The 13,288-nt window shown below is 35.1% G+C and overlaps 1 protein-coding gene across 4 annotated transcripts in view; it reads left to right on the top strand.

Moving 5' to 3' along the window:
- Positions 1-13,288, top strand: part of NIPBL (NIPBL cohesin loading factor) — a 162,017-nt gene that overhangs the window by 61,104 nt on the left and 87,625 nt on the right. For all 4 annotated transcript variants that reach the window (XM_027734109.2, XM_027734110.2, XM_027734112.2 and 1 more), the window contains 3 exons: positions 6,857-7,000; positions 9,296-9,461; positions 10,572-10,702. In XM_027734109.2, the coding sequence (XP_027589910.1) occupies positions 6,937-7,000; positions 9,296-9,461; positions 10,572-10,702 (361 nt within the window). In that variant the 5' untranslated portion in view covers positions 6,857-6,936. The remainder of the gene's footprint in view (positions 1-6,856; positions 7,001-9,295; positions 9,462-10,571; positions 10,703-13,288) is intronic.

Below are 13,288 nucleotides of genomic sequence, written 5' to 3'. Positions count from 1 at the left end.
TTTAGTCTGGCAAAGTACCAACCTAAGTAAGGAACAAAAAGTCTTTAGGGAATTTCTATACAGAAGAGGTTTTCTTGAAAATAATATGCTTCATTGTACTTGTTTTATACTGACTGGGTCATGGTATTCCTATCCACATAAATATTTACATTTTGTTTTGCACCATGTTATTACATCTACAAGTAAATGTCGGTACACAACTGTTTTTAGAAAAGGGCAACACTACTAACAACTGACATGAAACATTCAAGGAAGTTGCTAAAGACAATTTGCTACTTCCCCTCTAACACCTGTCACAACTATTTTGTTAACAAAGGTGGGTACTGCAGCCTAAAATGTTCTCCATTTGACAGAGTTGACTTAATGAATTCTTATTTGCTTTTGCTCTTTTATACATCCACTACCTATTTTATTTCCATAAAATGAACTGTATCTAATATCAGCCATTGCATGTGTGCCTGAGCAAGCAAAAGGGTGTTTGCTCACTAAAAAAAGCTGTACTTTCTTTGTTGGAGTAAAAGTTGCATGTGGAATATGTAGTGCAGGTGGGAAATAAATGTATGAGCTACTGAAGTTGCTTGGTGTTTTCCCTTTATGTTTGAGTTTCTCAGTGTAGTTATCCTGGCAGTATCATAGGTGGTATCAGGCTGCTGCACTTGTACTTCATGAGATTTGCACAGACCCACCTCTGAAGCCTGTCCAGGTCCCTGTGGATGGTATCCCTTCCCTCCATTGTGGTGACAGCAACACACAGCACGATATTGTTGGCAAACTTGCTGTGGGTGCAGTCAATCCCACTGTCCCACAGATTAGGGAAGCTGCATATTACCTGTAGGTATCTGCTCTCTCTTCCCCCAGGAGGAGTTATTACAGGTGTAGAGCACAACTGATGCTTACCCTGGTAGAAATTGTGTGCTCCTGCGTGAGGGGGTGTCTTTCCTTGAATCCATAGACCTCTCATGCTGTCTGTGCTTCTACTGCTTGTACTGGGATCTCTCTTGTCATTTGCTGTGGTGTCACTGCCACTGGTATCACATGGGAAGCAGAGACATCAGTGTCATTGTTATCAAATTAATACAGCAGAGACCAAAGGAATGTGACAGTAGTCACAGATTAAGAAGATGGTTGCTCTAGCTATTTTTTCTTAAAGATTGCTTTATATTCAGAAGCAACTTTAAATTGTACAGTAACGCAGAAAGAATCGTGCCTTGCAGAATATACCACCTAGGGAGTCTTTCTGCTGTGCCTTTTGCAATCGGACTTGTCTATCTTGTATTGGCCTCTTTAGCCACCAGCGTGCTTGCAGCAAATGTGGGTCGAGCCCTTCCCAAATCTTCATTCGCGAAGCCCAGCCATGATACAGTACTTTTCACAAAGATTTCTTATTTTACAGTGGTTGTGGTTTGTAGTGAGTTGAGCACCTACTCTTGGAATAGTTGTGGGAAAATGCATTATGCTAATGATGGTTTAGAAGTTGCACTTGGTAATTCTTATCTCCAACTTTTTAATTTTTCACTTGTTTTGTCAGCATCACTGATTCTGCTGCCTGATCACTTTATGAACCAAACATATGGATTTCACTAGTACGCAACCCCCCTGCCCTCACTGCCCTCCTTTCTCTTTACCTCCCCCAGCATGCTGCAACCACCCCCTTTGGCTGTTCAAGTTAGATAAATACCAGGTAACTTCATATTTTCTTGAGTTACTGTTTTAACTGTAGGCAGCTGCATCAGGCTGATTAATTACTGTTCATTCCAATACTGACTTTTTCTGAGATTAAATTAATGTTAAATGCATTATATTGTGGATGCGTGTGCTTGCCCTGCAGATACTTCAGTATTAGAGGATGTTTTGGCAGCTATATCTCCTTCTTTAGTATGTTTTTGAAGTATTTTTAAAAGCGTTTAGTTCTGTCATTGTATAAAGCTGTAGCTCTAGAATGAAAACCAGAAATCTGCCCTCTTGTGGGTAGATCCGTGTGATGTAGCTCGGTCACAGTATCTTATTTAAGTGAGAACTAGAGGATGTTAGTTCATTCTCTATGTGATTCTCATTCTTTAGGCAATTTTTTAAGGGGTAGTTTGTGGACTGATAGCTAGCATAGATTCGTGTAGTAACTAAAGAAAAGTAGTTTATTACAAAATGTGGAAGTTTAAAACTGGGTATGAGACAGATTCTTGACTTTGTAGTTGCACATTTGCTGATTTAAAAGAAAAGAAAACGTTGACTGCTCATCTAAATTATAAATTAGCTAATACATAAATTTACTGGTTTACTTTGAATGTGCAGCTGAAGAAACCAACTTGTGGTTACATCTATATGATGTTACTCAACATATAAGAAACTGAAACCACTTTTTAAAGTATTTTTCTGCTAAATAAAGATTTCATAATCAAAACTAAGTAAAACATAACTGTGTTCAAAGTATTCTATTTTATAGAATGCATTTAAAAAGAAAAACATAGATATCTAATATCATCGCCTTTCTTTAAAATTTAATTTTAATCCACCTAATTTTGTCTGTAATTTTCTTCTTGGAAAATATCAGATTAATCGTATATGTTATTGTTTTAAATCAAAAAACATAATAAGTTAAAGAATACCCTGGAGTATGAGGAATGAAACATTTAAGTATACATGGGAAACTTCTGAAATATAAGATTGGTTCCTTCTCTTTGCATTACTACTGAGCCTTTGTATTAATGATATAAACAGATTTTTCCCTTTATTTCTACAGTTCTCATGCATGCACATAGGAAAGCTGGGGAAGAACTATTACTTTTGTTAAGGAGACAAGACAGTTTTTAAACCAAGAGGAATGTTTCATAAATGCAGAGCTTGTACCCTCATATGATAACCCGTGGTCAGAGTCCTCTCATTGTTTTGTTGATAGTCAGATGCTGCAATATCTGAAAAAATACAATTGCAGTTTGTTTCTTTTATTATTTTATTTTTATAGGGTAATTTTTTTTTGTTTACTTGAATTGGTTTATTTTCCTTCCTCTGCTTGTAGTCTCTCTTCACTGGATGTTCACTGTCTCTTTACTTAAATTGTTCACAATTTTCATCCTCTCTTCCTCTCTTAATTTTACCAGTGTCCCTTCTCTCTGCAGATTTGTTGTTGTTGTTGTTGTTATTAGTTTTCTACTCTGGCATTAATCCAGTACTGTGGTAAAAAATGCAGAATATGTGTAGGGGTAAGTTGTAGAGAGGATCCACATGACAGAGCCCCAACCTTTTGCCTCTGAAGGCAGTCAGTGTTTTCCATACTATGGACTGTTTAATTTCTACTTTAAAAACAACGAAAAAACCCCAAAACATACTACCAAAACTGAACAACCTGCAACATTTGAGATTTAACATTTTGATAGGAATTTTCTTTGGAACGTTAATTTGCAGTAAAGGAAAAAGTAGATAATTGGAAAAAAAGGAAGAAGATAACATACAGAAGTAGTGCTTATTATTCATAGCGTAAACTTTTTTGGTATAACTCATGGTTATCTTGGTTTGGTTTTGCTCTATTATTGTGTATTATGATGATAACTTTTTCTTGTATTATTCTCAAGATGTGCTGCCATTTCACTGTTTTCCTTTCACTAGGGGGTTCTTTGTATCACTTCCTTTGAACAGTGTAGTTCCTTCCTCCCTGAAATGTCTTATATGGTATCTGTTCTTTCTTATAAAGAAGCAGGAGTGTAAATACATATATACTGAATATACAAGACCTCATATGCATTGCTCCTACTCCAAACTGCTACACTACGGTCTGATGCATTGTTTAGAAGCTTTCCAGTGCAGTTCTTTGACTTCCTTAATTCAGCTGATATAACTAGTGGCTTCATTTTTTCAGTGTAAGGATAAAAATATTATACAATTGGTAACAGTTACTGAACAAAGCTGGTAATGGAAAATTTTATTATTGAAAAAGTTGATTCTTCTCAACTGTGAGCTGCTACAATTTAGTACTTTTAACTCTTCTAACATTTGAGGAATGGGGGGTGGGGAATCCAACAAAACTTATCTGTCTGTCATGCTATTAACTGTTGCATGCTGTTCTGATGTTTTATATGAAACAATTTATGTCGTCTTGACCTGTCAATTTTTTTCCCCCTAAATGCTTGAGATTTTAAAGTCCTTAAATGAATGAGTTTATTGCTCAGTGGCATCAAATTTGAGTTCTAGTTTTCACTGGATCTCAGTCTCTAATTCTGGAATTGAATCCCACCTTGTTTGCCAGTCTATAACAGATGCAATTTTGCCCTCAATACAACAGGTGTAGTATTTGGACCCAGATATTACTATGTGGTTTCTTCATATTGTGTTTGTTTTTATAAACTAATCTCATCATTTAATCCCATCAGTCTCACTTTCTTTCTTGTTTGCTCTCCTCTGTTTACTCACTTCATCATGCTTACAAAAACTTCAGAAAGTCAGAGATAGACTTCTTGAATTGCCGTACTTAGTTCCCAGCTGGTGCAGTTAACCACATTCTGTCCCTTCTGTAACGTCTGTGTGATCCATCTTTGAAGTAATGGTGTTGCATATCTCTAATACTCCTAATGAAAGGCAGTTCCAGAAGGTGGCAGCTCTGATGGTGAGAAACTCTGCTCTGATTTTCTTCTTGCTTGCATTCACGTGCCCATTTATTGTTGTGTTAGAATTGCTCCATGGCATTCTTCCTTTGTAACCTTCTAGAGAGAGCAGCCACATTCCCTCTTGACCTTTGTTTTGTTAGCTAAACACACCAACCCCTTTTACTCTCCTCTTACAAAGAAAGTTTACTTTTCCCCTGACCATTGTAGCTCATTGCACTTGCTCCACTCTCAGGTCTGGATTTTGCCAGTTCAGGTTTCTTATCGTGTGTCTGTGGAGAAGGTGTCTAATTTAAGCATCTGATTGTGGAGGAATTTTTCCTGTTAAATATCTGTATAACTTATTTATTGTGGCAGTAAGAACTGGGAAAGAACTTGAATTAGGAGTGACAGCTTCAGTGTTAGCATCTTTCCCAAATAATAAGAAAAGGAAGATGAACAGACCTTTTTTTTCTTGTTTTTCATTGTTTCTGTGCTACAGACAAATTTCCGATAACAGTGACTGGTGATGTGGCCTTAGCTTTAATGCACTTTCAGTCAGGAGAGATCATCAGACACGGTATTTTTATGACAAATATAAATTATGTGTGAAAGGTGTTCTTTAGTTTCTAGCCTTTCGTTGAAAACTCAGATTCTTAAAGTGTTAGCTCCCATGGCTTTGCTGTTGCAGACTCATTGTGGGACTCTTTTGGAGTATGTTTTTTTTTTCTCTCTTAAGAAGTGCTTATTTATGGAACTAGGAAACCACTGAAACTCTGTGTATATTTCTATTCATTCTGGGTAAAATACCCTTGAGTATCGAGTAGTACTTGAAACTGCTCTGAGTATTTGAGAGATGTTTTCTCCTGGATTAAAAAAACCCTAAACACAGCAACCCACATAGGATATCTATCATAGCAGTTTCCTTATTTACTAGATCACTGTATCTGTATTGTAGTATATTTTTAACTTTAAAAAAATGTAATTTATTTGAGACTGAGACTGTGGCAGGTGAGCAAAGGAAGTCAACTCATCGTCAGTTCTATTTAACCTCAGTGTTGCTATTTTTTTCAAAATTCTATGCTAATAGGGACACTTTGAAAAGTTAATTTCAGTGGTTTGTGAAAAATTTGAGCAGGAAAAAGACATAACATTTTGTTTCCTTGTCTTGGAGTCTATATGTGTTTATAAGCAGTGGTGTCCTATATATTGACATTAGTGTGGCATAAGAAAGAATGAGATAAAAATTACTAAGAACACGACAGGAATCTCTTGGTTTCCAAGTATTTTATATGTAATTCTCAAAAATGTAGGCTTGTAAAGTAAGCATAGGTAAATCATGATTTCAGCATCTTCAGGAGATAAGAGAAATACATAAGAACCCCTTTTACTATTTCCAAAACTGTTAATACAGATGCCTGTCTACAATAGGTAACCACATATATATGAAATCCCTTTATGTCTTCAGAAAAACTGTGTTCATTTCATTATATAATAGGAGATTGTAATGTGTGATGTTTGTAAGTATTAGATGTTTTGTACTTGCAGTTTTGGTTTTTTTTATCAGTGTGGACTTCCTTACAGCTGGGATCTTTGTAGTTAGTGAAAATCAAGTGAACAAATTCTTTTTTCTGCAGTTGAATATAAAATGTGCTGTTTTACAGGAAATAAAGGAGCTATTTTAGCGGTGCCTAAACTTTTTTTTTTTCCCCAGAGGGGTCTATAGAATTTCTGGTAGCAGTTTGACCAGACAGACTTATATATTAAAGAGATATTTTCAGATCAATTTTGAAATAGCTGCTACTTCTATAATGTACCAAGATTTTGTATTTGTCTGTTTGTTTGCATTTGATTTTTGCATTTGTAAATTACTTCTTTTTTCTTAGTAGTCTCTTTATGAAAGTACCACCTTCTGCAAAACTGTGAAGTGAATATAACAGCTAATTACTTAAACTGGTTATGCATTAAGTTCTATCCATTGCAGTGTGAATTAACAGAAGTTTTGAGCTGGTATAACCTGAGCAAATTCTTTTTTTTTTTTTTTAATTGCCTTATCCTGCATCTTTTTTTGGTGAAGGGCTCTGCTTCTGAGACCAGCTTGCCTTTTGGTTGCTAAATGCCACTTGTTATTTAAAATCTACACTCCTCTACCCACTCTGGAAATAATTTAATTAGTATGCAGCTAAGGGTAGTATGATCTGTTTCATTTATGTTAATGAATTTGAAATTCTAAAAAAGTAAACTGAGAGATTTAATTTGTTCTTTTTGTTTGTTTTTGTTTTTAGTGCTTGGGAGATGGGAAGTAATGATAGCTGGCACCTGAACTAAAATATCTGTGTAGGCACTACTATCCCAGAACTTCAGGATGAATGGGGATATGCCTCATGTTCCCATCACTACTCTTGCAGGGATTGCTAGTCTTACAGACCGTAAGTACTCTTCTTTTTCTCGTCTTTTCTATTCTGTTTTCTACCTCTTTGGTAAATACCGGCATTTTCAAAATACTGAAAAGATTTTTATTTTAAAAATTCCTAGAGTTAAATCTGTTTAAAATCAGACTTCGCATTAAAAATGTTAGTTTTGTTATTGCTTGAATTTTAAAAATCTGTCCGTATAAAACATGCTAATTTAAACACAAAACTAAATGTAGGTTTAAAAACCCTTAAGGAACCCTGAAAAAATACAGGAATTCATTATTTGTTTGGAATATCATTCAGTAACATATCTGTGTACCACACAGAGAAAGAAGATACAAATAAAGAAAAATATATAAATAATAAAGTGTTTCTCTAAAACATGCATCCTGTCATCTTCCCTGAAAAGAGAGGTACACAGGATTGAACTGATATGCAAGTAACAAAGAGACTTGTGGAATATGCTGAATATACTCGAAACCTAGTTCCTTAGTTTTGAACAAGGTACAAAAAAAGTTGCTTTAGTTAATAGCTGCAAAGAATGGCTGCTAGAACAGAGATAAGCAGCTGAACCTATGAGACTTCTTTCTTAGCTGTTCAGCCTACCAAAGGGGCACGTGAAGTGTGTTTGCTGACTTAAATACGTCAGGAAGACAAAATGCAAGCAAAGGAAAAGAACTATTTACATTAAAAGCTGATACAGACGTAAACCTGAATGGTTATAATGTGACCAAAAATAAATTTCTGGTGAGAAATAAGAGGAGATTTAATATAACTATAGTGAAAAGAATTTATATCTCAGTTTTCTGTCTGAGGATAATTGGACTCAGTGACCCAGGTGCTTCTTCCAAGTTCTTATTTTTATTGTTACACTGTTGAAAATTGAAGACTTTCCAAGAGACACTGGAAGTATATACCCAGCAATTGATTTTAGTTGCCTACAGTAAAAACGGCAGATGTATTGGAGGAAAAAGCACTCTCCGTGTCCTTCTGGGATTCGGAAGTAAAGTGGAAGATCCTGCATATGTATTTAGATGTTTATGTATGTATTATATTATGTATGTCTAATAACAACCATCAGGATGCAAATAGTAAGTTTCTGGCTGTGGGCAGTTTTCCAGCATTAAGCATTTGCAGGTAAGATTACTTAACTGGTAGAAGTCCCTGATCAGACTCTGGTGCAGGAGTTTATTTAAACACTGAACTGGAATGGACAAGACCAGTTGCCCTAAAAACAGGGACGACATGATGCCTAGAGGCAGTAGAGTAGCCTAGCTAGCTACCTAGCTAAATTTACTGTTTTAATCAATATGTTTTGCTGATTGTGCTAATTTTCTACGTTTCAGGCATGTTCAAGGTAATCTGATGCAAGTAATGAAAGTTAGCTATTTAATATATTATACACTTCTATTTGTATTTTTTTTCCCCTGAAGTTATTTCTAGTGGTTCAATTAAAACCTTGATCTCAGAGATGTGATCAACCTGCTAACTTGAAGTTAGAGTCAGCTTGTTTTCCTGGACACATGAAAGTGACTTTTCTATGTAGCTAGGTTTTTGGTCTCTTCTGGCTTACCCTCTTCTGGATTGTGTAGCTCTACCAATCATGTGGTCAAGGCTTCTTTTACGGTACACTTGTTACGTATGAGGACTTAAGAATACCTATGAAAGTACAGTGTGCTTATAATGTCATTGAAATAGTGTTGTCACTGAGTCTTTCTACTGAGATTTGTGAATAAGTTTACTGGCTGAATTGTCATTTCAGTGAACATAACAACCAATAGTACCAACCTTTCTTGAGAAGATAACTAAGATAAGAATAAATACTACAGGAAAATATTAAACTAAGAATTTAATTAGTGATTTTAATTGATTGTTGGGTTGTTCGGTGGTTTTGGTGGGTTTTTCTTTATTTTCCCAGACTTTATAAAGTGGGAACACTAATTAAATATTAAGATCAGAGCAGAAAACTGAAAGTATATCCTCAGTGCACTTACAGTACTGCACATAACTAGAAGAATTTTGCATTTCTTTTCTTTATCAGTGCTTTTGGCTCCCAGAGAAAGCTACCATAACATATTAAATAGGTTAATATTTTGGAATGTTTAAAGAGTCAAGTGGAGATGTGGGTGTGGGGTGATAGGGTAGGGGTTCTGTGTGAGGGGGATGTGACTGCGTGTGTGTGTTTGTGATAAAAAAAAAATCTAGACATTTTCCCTGTGCTTTAAATGTACTTGTCAGGTTCTCTTTCCATGGTTGTATGTTTGTGTTTCATGAAATGATTCTGAAGTTCTTCCTGTTTTCTGATAACAGTTTTGAACCAGCTGCCTCTTCCATCACCTTTACCTGCTACAACAACAAAAAGCCTGCTTTTCAATGGACGGATAGCTGAAGAGGTGAACTGCCTTCTGGCTTGCAGGGATGAAAATCTGGTTTCACAGCTTGTCCACAGTCTCAATCAGGTGTCAACAGATCACATGTATGTATTTTGAACTTCTATATCAGACCACTATCCTTATTCCTTGAAATCAAAATTAACTATATTGAGAAGCATGTTTGTGAGAATCTGAAAGTTAGAACTTGAAGTTTTTTCATTAGGCTTGCAGTGTAAGAGTCAAATATTTCAGTCAGACAGAATGTTAATAATTATCCTGCAGCCCTTACACATAACTGTGGGGGTTATTTTATGGATCTGATGCTTATTCCCTTCTTGAAAGTTAGGAGTGCAGATTTCATGATGTGATTGTGCAATACTAATTTGTGTTCAACATAGTTAATAATGCGCATAGACGATTTACATACCCGAAAGGAAACCTGTGTCAATTCTGATCAGGTATTGAACTTAAATATTTTAAGAATTTAGCTGTCAAGTACACTAATGTATTCTTTTTTTTTTTTTTTTTTTTTTTTTTTTTTTTTTTTTCTGATGTCCTTTGAACTGCTTTGTGTTGACAACCCGTCCTTTTCCTACGTGTTCTAATAAATTGTTTTGATCCAATGGAGGTATATTTTAAAAGTCCTCAAAGCAAACAATAAATGAAAGCACAGATGCATTTACAGGAAATCCATTACATTTTTTTGTGGTTCAGAGGGAATCCTGTGATCTCAAAGATGCACTGATTTCCCCTTTTCAAATTAAAAGATTTTCAAAGCATTGGGTTGAAACCGGAATATTATACATTCATGCATATCTTTATTTTCACTCCTAAAATAATACATTCTTGATGTTGTGCTGAAGTGTTCTTTTATGAAGAAGATCTGATATAAAAGTGGGCATAAGAAATTTCTCATAGTAGTCTGAAACGGACAACCACAAATATGTGAGTGCTTAGTAACAGAAAATAACTATGAGGACTAGTAGGAATATTTCCTCTGCCATTCCTTAGAGAAAAAGAAAAAATAAAGACAGGAAGCAGTGCTTTGCAGACTTGATTTTTCCTATATTTTAACAGTAAATTGTCTTCTTTCATTTTGGTTTTGGTTTTTTTTTTGGTTTCTTTGTTTTTGTTTTTTTTTTTTACTTGACTCATAGTTTCTTATAATTTGAAAATGCATTTGCCTCTTTATTTGCTTACTTCCACAATTCCAGAGAGTTGAAAGATAACCTTGGCAGTGATGATCCAGAGGGAGATATACCAGTCTTGCTGCAGGCTATCCTGGCAAGGAATCCTAATGTTTTCAGGGAGAAAAGCATGCAAAACAGATACGGGGTACAAAGCGGTAAGGATTTTTGATTGTTTATTGATTGCATTTTATGTTGTTCTGTAGGTTTAGGGGACTGATACAAACCACAAATATATATGGGGCCCAGCTGTTGTATTTATGCCTTGCCTTGTATTTGATATTGATATGAAACTGTATACCTTAACATCTTATAAGAGCAATTGTATTAGAATAAGAATGGTATTTTTCTAAATACCAGGTATTTTTCTAAAAATGTTTCATTTCTCCTCAAAGTTCAATCTCTAGGATAAGTGGTTAGATTTTATTTTAAAACAATTTTATTTGATTTTTTTTATGACTAGGTTCATATATTTGTCTTAGTAAATAATTGAAGTCAGGAAAATATGCCTTGATCTTACTGAAAATCTGAATGATTATAGTTCTTAATAGCTCTGGAGTAAGGAATAAGGTTGAACGAGCCATACTTAACAGCTCCTCCCTGCCATTCCTCATCTTAGTGGTTTGTGATGCTCTACAGATTTTATTGTTTGACAGCTAATTCTCTTCTGAGCTGTAGTGAGATATACTGCTGGATAGCGAACATGAGGGAGAGAGCAAGTTTAGAACAAGAATTGTTTTTAGTTATGATCAAATAGTGTAAGAAGGAAGTGTCCTAAGCAGACACCCTTCGCTTCCCCTTCCTCCCCATCGCTGGCATATTTAGTTTCAGGTAACACAACAGCAGTATTGGAATGCTTATTCCCTGTCTTTTGATAATAATCCCATTGTCAAAACAGTCTTCATACAGCTGAGATTTTTGAGACCATGTTTTATTGCCAGGTTGTCTGAACATACTGAGTCACATCACCATTCGTTGTCAGGCCTAACTTTGTACAAGAGCAAAATGTTAATTTTATTTTAACCCTTTTTCATCAGATGACATTCTGGTTGCCTTCTTGCAACTTCTGTCTTTCATCTTATAGATTTGAGCGAAGTGGATTTATTTGTAATTATTTATTTAAAATTGGGATACCGTTTAATTTCAGTTTTCATATTACTTTTTTCTCTTTTACCTCTCAACAGTTTGGCTTTGTCTTTCAGCAGATGTGTTGGAAGATCAGCTAAAATAGCTTATTGCAGTAACAGTATTTATAGCATCATGTAAGGTTCAGAAAGGACTGAATATTCTCTTCAAGCTATTTATCAGAACTTGTGAATTTGGGGAGAATAAAATCTTATGCATCTTTCCGTAAACAATGACTTCAATAATTTTTTTTTGTACAAGAATTCAAATGAACTTGTCCTGTGAAAGGAAAAAACTTTGCTCACATACACTTTCAATAAGAGTGAATATTTGACTGAAAAATCATCTCTTGGTGAGCTGTCCCAGCTTAAATGTGCATGACGCTGTAATACAATTTAGTTGTACAAGAATTTTTATGTGACCTTAAGCTGTGTTTTTATGAAGTACATTCTTTGTCATATTGGTAAAAATGCTACAATGGATTTTTACATATCACTTTTTTCCAAGAAAAAAAATTGTGGTAGAACTGGGAGTATATGTAAGGAATTTCATTCTAGTAATGTTTCTGATAGGATGATGTTTTCTCAAACCTGAATATTACCAACATGCAGAATTAAGGTTGCATTTAAGGAAGGTCTTAAATATTTCAAGTGCAGAAATGCACAGTGGAGCCATAAATCTGCTGCTTAGTGATATATCAACAATGTGAAAAATGTGCAAGAAGATATTATAGTGCTAGTGATTAATTTCAGACTAATTTCAAGCTGTTTTAAGTTTAGGAAGCAGAACATAAATAGATATATTTTTAAAGCATTTAAAAAGAACACTCTGTGCTTTAAGCACAAAATTGAAACTTTGTCTGTATAGTTCCTGCTCATATGGATACTCTGTCAGCTTTCTGTTAGGAATGGAGTTTCATCTTCACTTGCCCCTATGCGAGGTAACCAGTATCCAGTTAAGCAAATTTTGTAGGACTTCAGAAGTCCCCATCTGTTACTCAGGAAAATGAAATGTACTGTGTATTGAAGTAGAGAAGTATCTTAACTTTTTTAAGCACAGTATGTTTCACTCCTGTTCAGGGCTAGTTTTACTGGGCTTGAGCACTTGGTATGCAGCACTTTGGCTTCTTTTCTGTGGGATTATCACATCTCTGCTGGGGAAAGTGGAGGAGAAAAGAGGGTAATAGGGAAGGTTTCTGAAATTAGTTTTACTTGTGTAAATATTGCAATCATTGAAATCAGTAATACCAACTGTGGAATTGATAACCTCTGGACTGGGGACTTTGTCAGTCTTCTGTCTAACCTTTGGTTTAAAATACCTGTACTGCTAAAGAGCTTTTACCTATGGCTGCAGATCACTTGCTGCTGTTTGCTTGTGAATTCTGACACTTTTTTAGCTGCAAGACATTAAATTCTGTCACTAAAATAATTTAAAATTAATTTAGTTTTTGTGTTTCACTATCACTTTAAGTATCGTGTAGTTGTTAGAGTATTCTTTATACCTGTATCAAAGAGAGGAAAAAAAAGATTCCTTAAATTCTCCTTAGTAATGACGTGAATCAGAACAGAATAGAATAGAGTATTTCAGTTGAAAGGGACCTACTATGATCATCTAATCCA

This window comes from Pipra filicauda, unplaced genomic scaffold, assembly GCF_003945595.2.
Source record: "Pipra filicauda isolate LSUMZ 115617 unplaced genomic scaffold, ASM394559v2 scaffold426_size588282_pilon, whole genome shotgun sequence".
NCBI lineage: Eukaryota > Metazoa > Chordata > Aves > Passeriformes > Pipridae > Pipra > Pipra filicauda.
The sequence above is the reverse complement of the archived record's forward strand: the minus strand, read 5'-3'. Positions and strand labels throughout refer to the sequence as shown.